Genomic DNA, 19,957 nt, shown 5'->3' with positions numbered 1-19,957 from the left:
CCTCAGTTCCCATTCAGCACAAATACCTTTAATTCACTCTTTATAAGGCCAATCACCAATTTCTGAAGAAAATTACTAATCAAAACCTGTAAAATTCTCTACATACTGATTTTTATGAGATTTTGACCCTTTCATATTTTGCTAATTTTTCATGATTTTTCAGCTTTTTAGACCTCCCCCAGCTAATTCCCTGCAGAGGGTTGACCTTCCCTACTGCGTGCATGTTGCACTATCACATGTCACAAACTTACCGGTGTATAGTTTTCAATGTCCCATCCACCTACTTTTCGTGTTATTTTACCTCCCGTCTGTAACTTGCAATTTCACTGTGTAAAGTCGGCACAACAGTCATAGCCGCAGGTTTCGCATTTTACTTCTGATTCTCATGTACCTAACATAAGGGGCCTACATATTGCATATCAATTTCAACAAGAGACACCCCTCTAACTAATGATAATCATTAAAAATCATTTCATGAATTTTAGCAACACTCATAAGCCTTCAAGTACAGCAACTCTCAATTTTACAAAAATATTGACGGGTACTTTATTCGAAACTGTCCCTTGCTACCAAACGCGCTGATTACCTGCAGTCTGTCAAATTCATGTGGCATAGATCATCCATGTAATCGCTCTTTTATTAATAAAAATGTTTGTGAATAATTGAGAATTTAGAACTAAATTAAATCAAATATTGTGTTCACAATTTATAATGTTAGTTATATATTAAATCTTCGAGAAATTTCATTACGAGCCGAAACCGGAAAGGGAATAAGTACAGACAACTCTGGTACATGTGCAGCTGGTAGAATCATTGTGCACTTAAGAAGCTGATCACAGAAGTAATCCAAAAGTATGTTGTATAAATGCATTATTACTTGAGTATAGTACGATGATCACATATTGCATAAAACATTGCGATAAATTCTCAGTAGATCCTGTCAGAAACTTGTTCAAAATAGATTTTGCCAATGTCGCACACAGTTTTTCATACTTTTATATTCATTTCAACGATTGACAATTTGTTTTTCCTAGCTCATATATAAAAACAATATTTTTCTAGATCTTTGGAAAACTTCTTTTGAGATCATTTTAACACCCCATGTATATAGACATGTGTACACAAGGGAGTGTGATTCCCTCGGGGCTTCACACCTTTATCAATATAGACTCTACTCACACCTGAACTTACCCAAGGTAAAACGACCAGTTAAAAACCTCGGCCTTTAAGAGAGAGATAGGGAGAGAGAGCTCACCAACAACTAATCATGTTTACTTAATCAATTCAAAACTTAATCCAAACAAAAATTGAAGGAAATATAATCAAATTAAATTTCCATTTATTAGATTTTTTTTTAAAGTACATGTACATCAAATTCTAGCAATTTTCCACCCAGAGAAAGTAGTAATGCCTTTGTCATTGCTGACGATATTGCAAGGTGTGCCAGTAGGGTTGTTCATTTCCACAGAAGCTGTGTCTCCCTGGTTCATGTAGGTTATGAGAAACCCCGTCCCAGACCCACTCTCTGTCAAACTGGTGCTGGCAGCTTTAGCATAAGAGGCTGTCATGCTGAGAATGAAGCCATTTCTTAACATTCTGGTGCTGCACCAGCTGCCATGGTGAACCTGAGTTACCCAGAGAAAAGCATAGATACCGGTTTCAGGGGCTGTAAAGATTCCAGTGTTGGTGTCATAGCCGTTGCCATAGTTACCCAGGACTTTGTTGTAAAGGAGCGTGTTTCCAACGTGATTATTTCCACCTAAGTGGTCTATGTAGGCACTGAAGGCAATAGTGTGGGCCGTTTGTCTGTCTGTGAAGCAAATGTATTTATAAATGATTAGTCTCTAGCCTTATCAAAAATTGATACGCGTACTCAAAATAGGAAACATTGACAATATGTGCTCATTGAAATGGAAATTAAAATTAGCATGTCTATTCATATATCATGTGAATATATCGGTTTTGCCGATAATCATTTGTGAAAAATGAAATTGTTTTAGATTGATAAGAATTTTTAATAGCTCCATATCAGTTCCAAATACCAGTATTGCTAGAAAGCAATTAATTCATGCACTTGCATTTGGTAAAGACATTACAGTGAATTAGCTAAAAACAACAATACTAGGAATCATACATGTACGTGTATTACACATAATAGAAACTTGAAAAACAAAAAAAAATGAAGGTGACATCTACCTTCACGAGATTTTCTAGGACACTGCTCATCCACATATTGACAGATGTCACCAGAGAGATGGTTTGGAGCCAGTTTTGCTTGAGAAAGCTTCTGTAACTGCTGAGTTACCTCAAGGAGGTCAGAGGTCTTGAGGTCATTCTTCTGTTTCAATATCAGGACTTCTTTTTGTAGTTCATTGATCTTTTTCTGGTTTTCTAAATTGATAGTTTCCAGCTCAGAGTATTTGGCCAATATTGGAGAGACATGTTTCTGAATTTCATCTGCTATTTCAGAATTAATGTTTCCATGGACCAAAAAAAAAGTACCAACACAACTCAAAATGAACAGAGTTAGAACACAATGCATTCTGATTCACTGATATAGTGCACTGAAAGTTGTCACATTGTGTGTTTTTGAATGTATTGGATAAGAACCTTGTGAGAAGATAAGCATTTGTCTGTGGGCGATTGATTGTCTCAGTGTGCTGATTATATGCAGACAATATATTTCGCCCTCACAATTGATAAATTCTCTCCTTTTAGGTTATAATCACTAATACGCATACAGAACATTGACTTCTGCCCTTTTGTTGCATTATGGGATGGGCCATTGCATACATTAATTAATCCTCTAATTCAACTCTATATCTGACCCTCTCTCTTTTTTTTTAATATACTTATTTCGATGAAGACTTACCATCATTGTGTCTCATAAAGTAAATCCAAATTCTATAATACGAAGACTAGGGGTCAATGTTTGGCTGACATGCATAAAGATAGTTTACCGGTACCTTTAATAATATTACTTGATTTTCAATATCATTGAAAATAAAATTGATGTAAAATAAAGTTACATTTGTTTAATAAAATTCTGTTACTTCATACCACTTTTGGATTATGCCTTACAAAGATTCATTGACAGCACATTCTGCAATTTATTTTACAATGCATTGATAAACAAACTCAGCATCTTTAATATTATGTAGATATCTTTCATTGGCATGGATTCTACATGTATGTTGATATGAAAGGAGAGAAAGGGGGATGGGGTCAATGATATGTGACAGGAAACAGGTATACCCAGAGAAAACCCACATGTTATATAACGTGATAAATACATGATTGTAAGCCAGAGCATAATTATACAAAACTACACATAGGAGGGGGATGGAGATCATGACTCTTGTCCTTAAACCTTACATTACCTGTGATATCATTTAAAGATTAAAATGTAACTGAACTGTTATCTACTACCGGTACATAGAGATAAAAGTGATTCATTATTCTCAAGACAATAGTGTTTTGTTTTAATAATTATTTATTTATTTGTGTGAAATTCAAAATCAATCAGATATCCCATTTTTATCATTTTCCATTATTTACATTGATCAGACCATTCATATAACATAAAGCTTTATACACAAATATGATGAGGAACAATTTATGTAATGTTATTTAAGTAAACTGTTCTATAATAAAATATGTGTCTTTACTGTGAAACTCACTTATAGCAAACACACTTATTATGAATTGACACTAATAGCGAAGTTATTTTCATTCCCCCTTAGAAAATTATACTTAGAAAATATATTGAACACTGAACAGATATGACAAATAATGCTTATAATGAAGCAAAATTGTCCATCCCTGTTACTTCGTTATAAGCATGTTAATCATTATTAATATGTAAACGGTGTGACTGTTGGGCCAAGCGCAGAATTTTTATGGTTTGAAACGCAGACAGTAGAATTCACTTGCCTACTCAAATCATAATTTTTTATGACGTCATGATGTTTATGACGTCATGTTTCGTATGTAAAAGTTGTGTCTTTAGAGATAGCTAAGAAAAAAAAAGAATGTGACTCTGAGAATTTTTAATTCCTTAAACTTTCACTGTTTATCCATTTCATAAGTTGATAAATTTTCTATTTATACTTGTTATTTCTATTTATATACTTGTTAAATATCTATAAGATCGGTTACTTGATGTTTTAATTTTCTATCAAATAATTTGATAAGACATATATATTATATATGTGAAACTAGTCTTATCTCCTTATTAAAGCAATGTTGAAACCTATCTGGTTTGCATAGTCAATTATTTTCATTTAAATTACTTTCCATTGAAAATTTGGAAAGTTTCAATAGAGTTAATCGGCAATGAACATGGAAAAGCACCACTCATTTAATAAATGAGTTAATTAATTTTGTCAAACAAAATGGCGGCCAATATGGCACCTGGGCCTTAGTCTTACTGATTCAGCTTCTATTTTTCACTGATTTTCATGTATATACTTGTTCCCATTAAGCCTCACATCACAGCCCGCCTCTCGGTGCACTCGGTATTATATCTCATGCCCCATCTCTTGATTAACTAGGAAGATAAATTATGTTTTCATATTCTATAACTCAGGTAATCTTCCAAGTTGCCTTGACCATTCTGGACAACAAACAAGAGGAACTTCTGGAGGCGAAAGAGGAGGGAGAGGCCATGACGGTTCTCAGCTCTTACCTGGAGAACATCACTAACAAGGACTCCACCATGCCTCACATTGCCCACACTAGCTCTATGTGTGGTAGTCTGGCAGAGAAAAAGGAGGTTAGTCTCTCAGATCAGTGGTTGACCTTATCTGGCGGACAGATAAATCTTTGCAGGCGGCATTATCATTGATAAACTCCTTTAGAGTTTCCTTTAGTCATAAATGTTAATATTAAGGATAAAATCCTTGAGAATTTCCTGTGTATTGCTTGGGGCGAATTACATTGTAAAGTAATGCATTACATTACCATTACTTCACGCATTCGGGAATTAAATTACCATTACCATTACTTTATTTTCTTAAAGTAATGCATTACATTACCATTTCATGAGTAAAGAAATGCATTACCATTTTTTGTGAAAAATTACCGGTAAGTCAATAATAAGAATATTATTTGAAAAGTAAAACTAAATAAAGAGTATTTGCAAATATTTCAAATTAATATAAAACACACTTTAACATATCTACAGGTTCACGTTTACTACAGGTTTAAATTCAATGACTACAGTGTACTTCAAGATTACTGTTGTATTTCCTGATCATCAAAGTTTCAAAGGTTTCATCTTTTAACTGCATCCTGTCAGTTTGAAATCTTTATAGCTATATTGAATAAATATTCTACTGGAGCAGTGGAAGCTGGGATTATAAGATATACTGTTCAGAAATCTTTATCTTAGAATATATTCAGGCAATATAATAAATAGAAAAACACATATGATTCTTGTATTTCCTATCAATCAAAACTAATGTGCTTAATATTTAACATACAACACACAGATATTAAGAGAGAGAGAGAGAGTAATGATTTTCAAATAATTGGTTATGTAAATTTTTTCTGCAATGATCGCTACCTACATGACCTGCATGAATCATCAAAGAAAACATTTTATTGTTTATATTAACATTTTTCTTATGACTAATTAATAAATTGATTAAAAAAAGTAAGTAAAATTCACTAAATTACTGTTAATGTACATATTTAGTATGTTAGCTAAAAGAAACAGCCCTTGTGAGACTTTGACATCATCATGATAATTTCGTGCAGTCTGTTATTTTTCTTCGGTCACTGTAGGTTTCGACCAATCAATAAACAGGGCGTGTCAATTTCAGTCCTGTCAGTTTCTTGTCCATTTCAGCTGCTGTAGATTTTGACCAATCGATAAACGGGGCATATAGATTTCAGTCTGGCTGTTTCTATATTTGAATTAACCATAAATTTTCGTAAGAAATAGAGGGAATCATACTTGGTAGATGTAAATATTAAACTAAACTGTTCTTTATGTATTTACAGTGAAACACACTTGTATGTAGCAAACAAACCTATAATAAATTGACACTTATAGGGAAGTGATTTTCATTCCCCAAAACTTTAAAAATATATTGAACACTTAACAGATATGACAAATTATGCTTATAACGATGCAGCTATCCTGATAGATGACATATTTTTTTGTTTTCTGTAACCGAGCGTAAATATAACTGTCGTAAAAGATGTGAAATGGTTTTTTCTGTAGCCCAGTGTAGATGCATCTGTCCATATAGATGACATGTTTTTGTTTTTCTGTAGCCCAGCGTAGACGTAGCCGTCCTTATAGACGACAGCTACAGGAAGTACGGACACATATCCAATCAGGACATTGACAAACTCCGACTCAAGTACCGTCTCCAAGTGGTGCAGGTAGGTACTTTTCAAATTCTCCAATCCTCATACAGTCCAAAACTTGTTAAACTGTATTGTACACAGGGCTTAGTGTAGATTTGTTGTAAAATCAATTTAAACATAATGTGGAATCTTTCATTAATATATGACCCCACAACAAACCCAAACTACTTAATCAGAAATTTAACTTAAAGAATATGGGCAAATAAAACTAAAATTGTCAATTGATTAAATACTATGTAAATGAGAACTTTTTTTTGGGGGGGGGGGGGGGGGAGGGGGGCACAAATAGAATATAGAAATTAGTAGTTGAGAACAATTCTTGTCATGGCTTTGAAATATTGGAAGTTTTAGTGCTTTGGTTTCAAAGTGATGGCCTACATGAAATTCTCAGCTATAGCTAGCAGAATGGGTTTTGTTTTTGTTTTTTTGTTCTTTTTGGAAGGGGGGGGGGGGGTCCCCGGGGAGGGCATGTTCCTTTTTGCTTTGCTGTATGTAATGCCACTTTTCTTACTAATAGGTGTTCTTACAATGAAGATGTTTATTTCAAGTAACTATGTTCATTACTTGATATTTTATGGTTGAATTTGCATGGCTCATGATGAGCCTTATGCATTTTACTGTTTTCAATATTAATTGCAGCCTTTAGGAATTTATTAGTATCTGTACACTAAGTCTTGTAAATTTTTACAGTTCTACTGCATGCTTTCATGTCCATGTAAATAAATTTACTTGTTATGGTTTATACAATTTAATAGTGTAATGTTTTTTCTAGCACATTGAGGACAGTACAAAGAAAAATGTGTTACGGAGTGTCCAAACTCACACACTGTTCAAAGGAAAGGAGTTAGATGATCTATTTATTTTATTTAAGGTAAGGAAATATAAACAAAATGTATGTTGAGCTTTCAAGCCATGTAAATCTTACAGGAATTGATTACTTTGATCCTAAATTAAAAAAAACCCCACATTTCAGTGGTCAATATTTTAAACATTGTTTTAGATACATGCACATGCAAGGAATGAAAAACAGTCATTTTCTTCCCCCCATTAATTGTAAATTCTGTGTCACATCTAATTGTAGGAGGAATATTTAACGTCTTGTTACTGGAGAACCAGTCAACAGCCTGCTGACATGGGGGACAAATTCGACCCATCCAGACCTTACTACGAGATGTACAAAATTGATTTTGAACAGTTCAAAACCATGTACTTGTCTCTCTCCCCCTGGGCTTCTGGCCCAAGGGCAGGACACCTAGCCCATAGGACATTCAAGGTGAACTTTGACTAAAAACTAGATGCAAGTTCAAAGATATTTTTTTTAATCAGCTATAGTAAGCATGTAACACTGATGGACTTAATTGCATAACACCTTTGTTTTGGTTCAATTTTCAAGTTCTTTTTTAAAAATGCTAGCTGTCAGTGTTACGAAGAGAAGAAAATATTTTTCTCAATTGCTCAACTTTTTTGGGAGGTCAAAAGTTGAACTATGTTGCAGGATAAACAAAGTTACAACTGTCATATGAGAATTGTCTTGAAATGCAGCCACTTGGCATTTGGCTGAGTTTCATGGCACAAATAGGCAAGCATTAATTTCCCTCTCTCATGTTTCTTTTACCTGTGCCCAAACATTTGCTTGCATGACAAGACATGAATATTTCATATTAACACATTAAAATGGTAACCACATCTATATCTATACATGTACTTTGCATCGTTTATTTTTTATTTTTTGCGTGTTGCAAATGTTAAAAAAATGAACGATGACCGCACTTTACTCGGTATTTTGGGTCCTTTTTTGGTCGCTATTGTTTCATTTATTCTCCGCTTAATTTTACCTTAAGTCATTTTTGTAAGAGTTTGGTAAATTTCAAATTGAAAGAATTATATATGATATGAGTTAAATTTGGCCCCCACAATTTGACATTTTTTAAAGTGTTTCAGGTACAATAAAATGTTATGTTAATAAAATGTTATGTTATTTTTTAGAAGAGTTGATATAGGTTATATTTTTTACATATTTATTTGATTTATTTGCATTGCAGTATATGAAGTCAGAAGTGACGCTAATTCTATAATTCAATCAAAATCAGTCAAAAATTGTTTTTCTCATCTTTTTATGAATGGGAAATATAGAGCGCATGCTTGCACAAGGGAAAATTTTTTGTCACTTATTAGTCTTGGCTAGATACATCTCTGATTAAAATATTTTTTTTGTTTAAGCATGCGCTCTATGTTTTCGGAAAGAAAAACTGCTTGAAAACAAGCTGTTTTATGCTAAAAATGCAAAAATGATGGGAAAAGGTTGTCTTTACAATGCCATGTTTCTAAATTGTGGGCTTTTGAATCAAAATGAACATTAAGTAAAAAGTTCACATAATAATTATATATCTGTACAAAGAAAACAAAGAATTAACTAAAGGTGAAATGATATTCATTTTAGGGGGCCATTTTAGGCCCATACCATATATAGTCCTTTATTGTCATAATTGTTTTAAACTGGGTTGCAATTAATTAATTCGTAGTTTTATTACTCGTACTGCTCTGCATATATCTGGAATTTAGGCTTGTCTGCCATTGATTGAAGAGAAGATTCATAAATATGCATTGAGGGTGGAACTAATATTGTGATGAGTGGTAATTAGAATAGCGGTACTATAATTGAACATCTTCTCTCTCTCTCTCTCTCTCTCTCTCTCTCTCTCTCTCTCTCTCTCTCTCTCTCCATGTTGCTATTTTTTTTTAAAGGTTTCAGAACAAAATAATTCAACAGCTAGGTCAAAGTATATTGTTTATAACAGAGAATGCAAGTGCAAGAAAAACATGTTTTTCCTCTGTTTAACCATCAGTGCATGTTTGTCTTAGTATTGATCTCCTTTTAACATATAGCTTATAAACATATATATACAGCTATCATTAAAAGGAGAACAATAGACAAACATGTGCTTACTATGTCATAAGTATGTGAAAAATGGCCATCCTGATTATCCCATGGAGATTCAAGAAAATGTAATGATCGACCCCTACCGGTAACCTATGAAAACGACTTTGTACTTTGTATTATTTTATGAACTTTTAATTAATATACAATGTAAATGCATAAAGTTGCAGGTAAGACATTGACAATTCCTTCAATTTAAAGCAATATAACCATTTTAAAAATTGATTTTGTCACAATATTTAATTAAATGTTCTTAAGTGCAGTCATCCTTTTGTTAATTCTTAATTTGCATAAATTCAGTCATATCTTGAGATTTTCAGATTAAGTTTGTACAATACAATTTTTGGCATGTTTTATTATGGCGCCCCCCCCCCCCCCCCCCCCCCCCCCCCCCCCCCCCCCCCCCCGAACGTCCTTCGATGAAGGAAGGGAATATTGCTTTGCTGCTGTCTGTTGGTCTGCTGGTCCACCAACGTTATTATCATTTTCTTTGCAGAGGTTGCACTTACTGAAGTGAAATTTGGTATACTGATTTATCATAATGATATCTAGGTCAATTATTATTTTGGGTATGATCGAGCAATTTTTGACAAGAGTTATGCCCCTTGAACTTAGAAAAGTTCCAATTATTTGCAGTCTCTGTTCATTTCCTTCACAGAGGTTGCACTTATGATATGAAATTTATATATTTTTTTCATATTAATATGTAGGTCAAATTCAATTTTATGTATGATCGAGCAATTTTTGACAGAGTTTGACAGAGTTATGCCTCTTGGATTGAAAAAATTCCAATTGTTTGCAGGTTCTGTTAATTTTCTTCACAAAGATTATACTAGCTGTATAGCGCAGGTTAAAATCGTGGTTGGAAAAGATCACAATTTTTTTATTTTGCAGTAAATTGCGGTAGATTTTATTTGTGGAAAACAAAAATTAATTTGCAAAACATGAAATTCAAACCTGATCATGATTATCTGCATATGGTTCATGTTTATAAACTCGCAACGAAAAAATTATTTTTTTCTGGGTTTTATTATTAAGATTTATATTTTGTTGAAAATCAATTATATATATAGTAATATCTAATGAAATGATTTAATTTTGATAAAAAACACTGGTTTGTGTAAAACCAGTATTCATAATTATTGTTGCATGGTTAATATATTTAACAGTTTATATAACAGCACTTTAAGTGCATATAAATAGATCTATGACGTTATTAAAATTTTTAAATTGGAATTCAAATCAATACCATATATTGTCTTTTTCTTTCATTTGACAGTTTCTTGATGACAACAAAGACAACATGATTAATTTCAAAGAATTCATGTATGTGCTTGGGGTAGTCTGTAAAGGGGACATAACCCAGAAGCTGAAGCTGCTGTACCTTCTGCACCAGTTATCCCCCCATGAATTAGAGGACATGGCTTCCCCGTCTCCTACATCACCAGCCAGTTCAAAGACAGGTAAGCTAAAATAAGCTAAAGAACTTCATTCCCACATCACATTTGGCTTTCACTATGATATGAATGAGGAATAGCTTCTTATTTTTTCGAGTCAAATTTTTGTTTATTATCTATGTAGAACTCTTTCATGGAAGGAGAAAGGAAAACCCATTTTTGAATCTGTGGTTTCCACAGTTGTGTGGGAAGAACCTAGTTTTGCAAAAGCAGCATCAAATGCATGTACCTTATATGTCTAACCTACATTTTTACTCATTAAGGAGCATTTTCAAGCAATTAACATTTAACAAAACTCAGTTCAGCTATTGTACTAAAAGACAAATGTTTAACGTGGGATGAGTGTTTAACATACCGGTACCCTATTTCACCACATCTAACCTCTTCGTGCCCGTTGGCACATAAGACCCGAACATATCCTATGATCATATGTAAAAATTATCGAAAACTACAATGTATTTTGCAGCTTGTGTTAATAGCTGTGTTATAAACATGGTTGTATTTTACGTGTCAAAGACCCAAAAGCTTTTCGATACCTGCTAAAAGTCATTTCAAAGGTTTGAATTATCATAAATTTAAGGTGGAATAACACACCTGGAAAAAGTCACTCAAATTAACAAGAAATTATTTGATAATGAAAGATAATTATAATGATAAATAAACTGTGCAAATGTCAAATTAGCGAAAAATTTGCAGTTTTTGGATAAGTAAAAACTGAATATGTAAAATAATTATTCCAGTAAGTAACAACAAAAGCCCCTGCGGGATTCGAACTCGGGATGTTCGGATCACAAGTTGGACACTTTATCCACTCGGCTATGGAGTAAGTTACATATTTCAGTCCTTAAAATCCTTTTAATAAAACGAAATATTGTTTCGATCAGCGGTCAGCCATTTTGCGATGATGTGTTATTCCACCTTAAATAGCAACATATGGTCATATACTGTAAAGTCTATAACACACACCCATGTAAAACCCACTAACTCAACAGGTGGATGGTTGCGTAATGGCAAATACACTGGCGATATCTAGACTTGTCAAATGCAAGGAATAGTGGTCAGTGTAGATAGATATTTCGATACATGGAAATAAAGTAAAGAATAAAGTATTTCTGACAAAGTAAGTTTAGTTTACAGTCATACAGTTTGTGTAATGCATGATATCGGCAGTCATACTCCTCAGTATCCAGAATCATGGCCTGAAATTAATTTCTTGCGTTAAATTAGGATTCTACAGTACTGTATACTAGGTTATTTTTGCCCTGTGTTATTTTCGCCCTTCTTAACTTGCAAACGGTTTAGCCCTGTTTTAAATTCGCCCAGATACACTTGTGTTCTGAAGAGATCACTTCAGACATTGGAATTCGCCCAGTCTTAAATTCGCCTGCTGACAACCAGGGCGAAAGGGGCAAAAATAAAATGGGGGCGAATATTTTACTGTGTACGGTATTTCTTAATTCTGATTTCATCTACCCCAATGTGTCTCTCTCAATTTTCTTCAGAGTATACTGTTAGAGAATTTTAAAAAATCAGCAGATTTTCTTTACAGTAAAACTATGAAGCTGCAGTATATCAATAAACCCCCTTTTGATTTTATTTCATGGTTTGATTGTAGTAGAGAGCCCAGAAAGTGCGGTAGAGGCAGCTGATTTCTTTGATAGTGATGCCAGTTCTGTTGATGCACTACAAGATGGTAAATATCAGTACTTATGAAAAGAGCGGGAATATATGATCATGATGAACAAAAACCCAAAATGACCTTTTATTAAAGTGGCGTCTGTAAATGATAATTTTTTTTTTTTCTGCTATGAAATATATTGTATTTAAAATGATTAAAATAATGTGAACATGCTGTATAGCTTGTAAATTTTGCAATGACCTAATTTTTGCTTTTTTCGCGATCACATTTACATCGCATGATATTCAATATGCAGAAATCATAAAACAATGTTTGCTATTAGAAACTTTTTCCATTGCAAAAAATGACTGAAGCAAAAGAAAATGGATATATGCTATAGTACAAGTATAGTAAATTTATTATATTTTTTAGAAAAGAAAAATATATATTTTATGTAAGGTTTTTAGAATACTTGTTTTGTATTTCCCCTCACAATATTCTATTTGGCAAGGGGATGCTTCACTTGGTGGTGCCCTTATTAAAACTTTCCTTTTTGATAATATTATTATGTACGTCATTTATTATTTGATTTTGGTTGTAATGAGCCATTTAATTTGTAAATAAAACCAATGCCTACAAACTAAGTCACTTATGACATTATAATAAGACTTAAAGCAATATGAGCTGTATTTCTTAGAATTTTATTTTGCTGCAAAAACCCGCTAGTATGCTTAATCTGCATGTAGCTTAAACTTTTATGATAAATAAAATATGACTTAATCATTTATTTTTGTCAGAAGAAAGATTTCTCTTCTAAGGAATTATCCGAATGAATAGCTGTTCAATTTTTGCACAGGATGACAATAATTCAATTTTGCTTCAATTAAGACTTCTTAACAGCTTTTCCAACAAAAATAAGGCTTACAGAAATAAATAAACCATGATATTTTTTGGTCATTTTTGTAGAAAATAACATTTTTGTGAAAAAAAATTTCAGTATGAAAATTGCAGCTCATATTGTTTTAATAAATAACAAACCAAATAAGTTTGCTTGAAGAACATGTATTATAGTATTATATATGTAATTTTAAATGTTCAAACCTTACTTTTTATACTTAAAAGCAAAAAATTGAATTTTAATTAATGAGTTTAACAGCTTCCCAAATTGTATCCATATAAACTGGGGTTGGAGTCATCAATGTTATCATACATATATGAACCACCTTGCATTTTTAAAGCATAAACTATCTAAACCTATTTAAGCAATTGAATTCATTCCTTTATAATATGCATATCAGCCCTTTAACTTGATGCATTTCTTTTACAGAAATTGTACTGCCAGGCGACCCTGTTGAAGAAACACAAGAAGAAAGTCAAGATACCCAGTCCAAGGAAGAACTCCCATCTACAGAGCTCATTCCTGACCAAGATAACAACAAAAAGGCTGATTCACAGGGAGCAGAGGGGGGTGGATCACAGATTGTAGGGGGTGGACCCTCAGGGGATGTTGGATTAGATGTATTACCAAAACCTGAAGAGGTCACAGCTGAGAAAGGTAAATGTTATGTATGAAGAATGTTCTTTCAGTGATGTAAATAATTAAAAATAAAATATTTTAAGAAGGCCTTGGACTTTCAGTAGGACTAACTATCTATTTCTCTGTCAAAACGAGATGAAAATGAAGCTGGTTTCAAGTGAAATATATACCGATTGCGTAGTCTTAGTTCAAAAGCCAGACAATTCTTGTTGATTTCATACGATATTTGAGTTCTTTTTGTACATTTGTGTATGGATAGACATGTGTTTTGTGAAGAAGCTTTAGAATATTTAACCACATCTGATGACATTGCAGAGAATGTATATGTTGGTATTCTCTTATTAAACATCTATCTTTATGATGATTTGCAGAATTTTAAATTAAAAAGAACCTTAAATTTCTAGAAGCAGAACTTCAAGAAAGTTTAAAGAAGATGTATGCTAAGAAGAGGGAACTGAATAGGAGTGATAGCAAAGCAGAGTTTAAAGATGTGCCTAGAATGTCTCAAGTAGGTCAAGCTCTTCATATATACAGCAATGTGTGTAATCTGTTGACTAGCGGTACATATGTCAGTTATATGCAGATATGTGCATTTTAGCTAACCTGAGCAAAATTTAAGTGCTCCTCCACATCTTTTAGGAAAGATTTCCAAACAAGCTTAAACATAATTTTTTTTTAGTTATTGTGTGATTTTACAACATGTGTGAGGTTTAGAATTGAGGGAATTTGGGAAAGTGTAAATTTCAAATGATTTGTAATCATTTTATATTTAAGTTAACAAAAATTCACTACAAGATTCAACCAAGGGGTCTGTGGCTTTGTAGTTTAATGCCTAATTCATCATGTAACATAGTTGGGTGAATGCTTATGTTGATGTAAACAATTCGAAAATGCAATTAAATTTCATGAAATTATAGTGTCATAAATCATGGGGTGTGGAGAACCCTTAAAAAATCTTTTTACTAACTATTTTTAAAGTGCTTTAATTTTCAGGTCACCTGATTCATTCAGGGGACCTTTTGCTGCTGTTCTTTGTTCATCATCATGTGTTGTCTGTCATGTGTTGTTTGTTAAATAAACTCCTGTCACATGGGTAGTTTATTTATCAGTTTTAAAAGAGCAATATTATGGACATAAGGATAATGCATTTACTTTATCTTCAATGACTGTTAAAGTACAGAAAAAATATTTTAACATTCTACACATATTCACAATGTGGCCATATTTGTCTTACCCAAGGGCTTGAACCCCTGACCCAGAGTCACAAATTTTACAAATTAGGTAGAGGGCTTCATGGACATCAAATGACCATGTATTCAATCCCATTTTTGTGGTAGTAAAGAAGAAGTTTTTCTAAGATTTAATACATTTTACTATATGGCCATATTGGACCTATATCCAATGGCCTCACCCCTGACCCAAGGGCCATGAAGTTCACAATTTAGATTGAGAATGTCATAGACATCTTGCATTTAGATTTTCTCATATGGGTGTAAAGAAGATTTTCTAAGATTTAATACAGTTTTACTATATGGCTTTATTGGTCCAGCAGCCCTAGGACCTAAACATGTGACCAAGGGGCCATGAATCCCACAATTTAGATAAAAGGTTTTAGATTTAGTGCTGATTGAAATTGTTGAAATATTGATGGCTGCCTGAAATAATATCGGAGCCCAAAAAGGACTCACTGATTTATGTATCAATATAGAGGAACAATTTCAAATTATTTCTAAACAAAATATCAACAACTAAAATGATACAAATATATTCCAATAAAGATTTGGATTTGATTAAACCCAACTGACTGAAAAATATTAACAGGCCAACTGAGGGTTGCAAATTTGGCATACAAATATGGTATCATCCTGAACAGTATTCTGAAGTTCTGAAATTGAAAGCATATCATATCCTACTGGATGCCTCACCTATCAAGGATAGATATTTTTTCTTCCCCCATTTCATCTCATCCCTGCCTGAGTTCAGAGTTTTATATAGAAATTGAATATTTGGGATACAAAAAGTTACTTACGAATTGTTGCTCAGGTGAGTTATGTGGTGCAAGGACCTCTTGTTTTTCATAAGCTAATTTAGACCCCTACAAAGTAACAGTGCTACTGCTTTTTTGCAGGGTAAATGACATAGTTTTGTGAAAATGGTATAAAGTTAATTGTTTCATTTACATCATTTAATATCATCTATTTAGTAAACTTTGGCAAATTATATCAATTTGCCCTGCAAGAAGGCAGTACTGCAGTTATTGTGAAGGGATCTATTAGTCATTGCATTAAAGTCAAAGATTATTATCTTTTGCAATAATAGATGATTCATTTTTCAGGCTCAATTTATTGACATGTGGAGAACATTATATGACATGTTTACTGACAATGAATATGAGCAACAACTTTACCATTCCATAGCAACAGTGGGCACATTGCTTTTAGAAATGGGGGAAGTAGGGAAAAAATTCTACCTGCAAAAATCAGTGTCAGAGAGCAGTACAGGTGAAAACTCATCAACAAAGATGGAAAGCTTATCAGAAGATGTTGAACAGCTAAAAATGGAGGAATCTAAGGACCCATCAAACTCAACAGAAAACCAAACCAAGGAAGACTCAAGCTCATCTCAGTCAGAATTATCTCAGCTTGATGAGTCATCAGCTGCAGGGGCCAGAAGCTCTTACTCTAAACCAGACTCCGATTGGTCAATAAGTTTTGAGCAGATGGTAGCATCTCTGTTAACAGAGCAACCGCTGGTCACTTACTTTGAGAAACAATGTGATATGTCAGAGGCTGTGGCCAAAATGAGAAACCGTAGACTCATCACTAGGCAATCTAGTCATTTCCCTGAAAAGAAGAAATGAAAGCAATAATGTTACATGTAATTGATGTCTGTAATTGTTTATGCATTTTATTATGAAATTGTTGATGGCAAACTAATAGTTTTCTTGTAATTAAAAGCTGCTATGTGTGTCGATGGTTATTAAGTTAAAGATTACAAATGTGATTAATTTTGAATATCAAATTATATAAAGGCTCAGCTAAGAGACTCAATTTCAAGTCATTTTATGCAATGTATAGAATCAATTGTTTATTGCATGCATTAATTTTATTTGCTTTTTTTATGGAGATCAGACATTTGATTAACAGCTGATTAATTGCAATGACTGTATGAATGACAAAGCTTTGGTTTGTGTGAAGTGATGTGTTAACTAAATGCTCCATAAAGCTTGCACTGCTTATTATAAGAAAAGGTTATGGTTCATATTTTATGTAGAAATATTTAATTATCCTTTTGTTCAAATTATTGTTAAGGGTTGATAGGAAGGCTTTTAAAAATATTAAATTGCAAAACAGTTTTATAGTTAACATGCTTTATACAATATGAGTTTCTAACAGCTCAAAGTAATTTTGATTCTACGATTCTATGCAGTTTTTTAAAAGGATATATTATGAGCAGAGATAATGAATTACATTAAAAAAAATCAAAATTGTTGTCCATTGCACTTCACTATGAATGTGATTTATGGTATTAATTTTTTTTAAAAATCAGAATAAAAAGCTGATCTTTAAAAAATGTGATCTAAATTAAAGATTCACATTCAAATCATACTTTTGGGAGTAAATTATCAATTTTGTTTGCGAGTACCAACAAAATGCATTTACTTACCAGATGTTACTGTCAGGTTTGTCATGTTTTATTTCAGGAAATTGAGCATACATTGTAAACAGTCATGAACATTAAGTCAAGTTGATGATATTGTTATTGTCTTATTAATATATTTTTTGTCCAATGTATGAGTCACAGATTATATATTATTTCTTGCAAATACAGACACCAAAACATTTTTTTTTCTAATTATACTAAAACTATGTATGCAAAGCATTTCTTACTCTACCATCTTTCAAAACTTTTTTCTGTCATACACTTTTTTATACATTGAAGAACTGGTCTACTTGTTCATGTTATATTTTTTACAGGTTATTTTGGAGGTAATTGCAAACAAGTTAATGTTTTAAACTGCTATATTATGGATACATGTTTCACCTGATTATTGTGCAATATAATTTGATGTAAAACATCACCAATACGGTAATAAAATTCATCTCTTCCTTTACCTTTGATTGGTTTTTGAGGAGAATGTTTGGCATGACCAATATCTGATCGTAAGCTAGGCTGATTTGGTGTTGGTTGATACATTTTGTTTTAGAAATTCTCAAGCAAGCTTGCCTAGACCTAGGGGCTTCAGTAGGGATTTTAAGTTTTTGTTGCCAAATCTTGGTGGTTCCCTTAATGACCAATACACCAATAGGTGTGAACAATGTTTCGATAACAATTATATATTATACAAATATTGACTAAGGTTGAGGGCAACATTGATTATATTAGCCCACGAGGTACGAAATATTTTCGTCCTAAAGGGGCTAATATAATCAATGTTGCCCGAAAACACAGTCAACATTTGTTTTGTTATATGAAGAAACAAACCAAATTTTAAGAAAGGAATTGAAAACAGATCGCCGCAATTTTTCAGCTCAACATAGAATTCACGAATTTAATTTTGCGCAAAGTTCATTTCCAAAATATCCTCGGCATCAAACGGTCAGTGGTGATATTCCGCCGCCCGTACGAATTAAGTTACATGTATAAGTTCTACCTGATCTTACTTCAAAGTAACTCGCAAATCTTTTTATCCGTTTGATAGCAAACCGTCGCATTGCGCGTCCGTTGTTTGCTTGCATTGACTAATGAACTAATAATGAACTATGACGTCACCTTGTTTTGGAGTCGCGAAGAGTTATTTAAGTCACCGTTTATGAATCAACAAACCAGAAGCGATTAATTGAGGGGGAATATTCTCCAGATATTATTCCTAGCTGGTCAATATCAAAAAAAATATTGACCGGTCTAAATTTTTTTCGGACGAGCTAAATATTACAATTATTGACTTCGTCTATATAGAGTTATATAATGAGAATATACTACTGAATATAACAAATAAATATATAGTCTGCTCTCTACCCCACATTTACCTAACCTGTAGTTTTCAAATATATGAAGAAAAATTGAGTGGAGATAAATGTTTACTTTTGGTGTCCCAGAAATGACTTGTAAACATAAAAGGTGTGGGTAAAGGGACACGCATACTGAACAATTAATAATCATTAAATGAAACTGAAAACATGTGTAGGTGTTGTAGCTAAATCATTAGTAAAGATGATGGGTGGATAAGGCGTGTAAATTGCCCATACACGGTCGGACAAGTTACTGAAAAATTAAAATTTCAATAAATCTGATACATTTTTTAAAAAATTATTTAAAACAATATACATTTTACATATCATTGATTTTTAACCTATAAACATTTTCAATGCTTGGAATATGTTAGCTCAAACAGGTGTATACGTATCAAAACCTGCAAATACTGTCATGTTTTAGAACTTTCGGCATTTTCTTTTATAGAGTGAGTCTGTGCTCCATATTTTCTCAGTCTAAATAAGGTATTTTGGAAAACAAACCGATTTCAATCAGCAAAAACGTGGAGAGATGACCTACTATACATAAAAATATCATTTTGTATCCCAACAATCGAACGTTTTGGAAAAATGATACAAGTCCGTAAATTCGTGGTCAAAGTCAAACATAGTATTTAAAGAGCCTACCTTGTTGTGTCTGAAATGGCTCAGTGGTTAGAATACCTGCCATAAGCTAACCTTAAATACCTAGGGTTTTTATGTGATGGGTTCGATACCGCAAAAATTTCTGGCAATATTTTTTTTCTCATCTTTTGTTTAATATATTAAAAACTGAATATAGTTAGAAATTGTGCTTTTTCAAACTTGTATTATAATATATTTGTAAAGATTTAATTGGGAAAAAAAAATCAAAATTGTATTTCACTACTAAACCGAATGGGCATTTGCGCCATCTTATTCCCCCATCTTTTCATGAAAAATATGTACATGTCATATCTGCTTTTATTCAATAAATGTATTTTTCTCAAATGTAAAGTGTAATTGAATTTATTACAT

The 19,957-nt window shown here is 32.7% G+C and overlaps 2 protein-coding genes across 5 annotated transcripts in view; one reads left to right on the top strand and one right to left on the bottom strand.

Annotated features, from left to right (window-relative positions):
- The window catches only part of LOC128175992 (TBC1 domain family member 9-like), a 45,056-nt gene extending 27,014 nt beyond the window's left edge, over positions 1–18,042 (top strand). For 2 of the 3 annotated variants that reach the window (XM_052841958.1, XM_052841941.1), the window contains 9 exons: positions 4,589–4,774; positions 6,283–6,393; positions 7,151–7,249; positions 7,460–7,651; positions 10,596–10,779; positions 12,389–12,466; positions 13,719–13,946; positions 14,333–14,436; positions 16,264–18,042. In XM_052841958.1, the coding sequence (XP_052697918.1) occupies positions 4,589–4,774; positions 6,283–6,393; positions 7,151–7,249; positions 7,460–7,651; positions 10,596–10,779; positions 12,389–12,466; positions 13,719–13,946; positions 14,333–14,436; positions 16,264–16,788 (1,707 nt within the window). In that variant the 3' untranslated portion in view covers positions 16,789–18,042. The remainder of the gene's footprint in view (positions 1–4,588; positions 4,775–6,282; positions 6,394–7,150; positions 7,250–7,459; positions 7,652–10,595; positions 10,780–12,388; positions 12,467–13,718; positions 13,947–14,332; positions 14,437–16,263) is intronic. The other variant, XM_052841950.1, reaches the window with a different exon arrangement.
- On the bottom strand, positions 1,304–4,751 carry LOC128176003 (uncharacterized). Of its 2 annotated transcripts, XM_052841980.1 has the most exons (4): positions 4,688–4,751; positions 2,873–2,904; positions 2,197–2,391; positions 1,304–1,810 (listed from the first exon to the last, which is right to left on the bottom strand). In XM_052841980.1, the coding sequence occupies exons 1-4, from the start codon at positions 4,717–4,719 to the stop codon at positions 1,371–1,373; spliced, it is 699 nt and encodes a 232-aa protein (XP_052697940.1). In that variant the 5' UTR covers positions 4,720–4,751; the 3' UTR covers positions 1,304–1,370. The 2 variants fall into 2 exon arrangements, with proteins under 2 accessions (XP_052697940.1, XP_052697932.1); XM_052841972.1 differs by lacking the exons at positions 2,873–2,904; positions 4,688–4,751 and having other exon boundaries at positions 2,197–2,837.
- Positions 18,043–19,957: the final 1,915 nt, after the last annotated feature.

Source organism: Crassostrea angulata, chromosome 1 (assembly GCF_025612915.1).
Source record: "Crassostrea angulata isolate pt1a10 chromosome 1, ASM2561291v2, whole genome shotgun sequence".
Taxonomy (NCBI): Eukaryota; Metazoa; Mollusca; class Bivalvia; order Ostreida; family Ostreidae; genus Magallana; species Magallana angulata.
This window is presented reverse-complemented; position numbering and strand designations above follow the sequence as displayed.

Excerpts from the sequence above, each read along its gene's own strand:
- LOC128176003 (XM_052841972.1), bottom strand. The coding sequence starts at position 2,542 with ATGCATTGTGTTCTAACTCTGTTCATTTTGAGTTGTGTTGGTACTTTT. Across the intron at positions 1,811-2,196 it reads TCCTAGAAAATCTCGTGAAG|ACAGACAAACGGCCCACACT; the intron begins GTAGATGTCACC and ends TTTGCTTCACAG.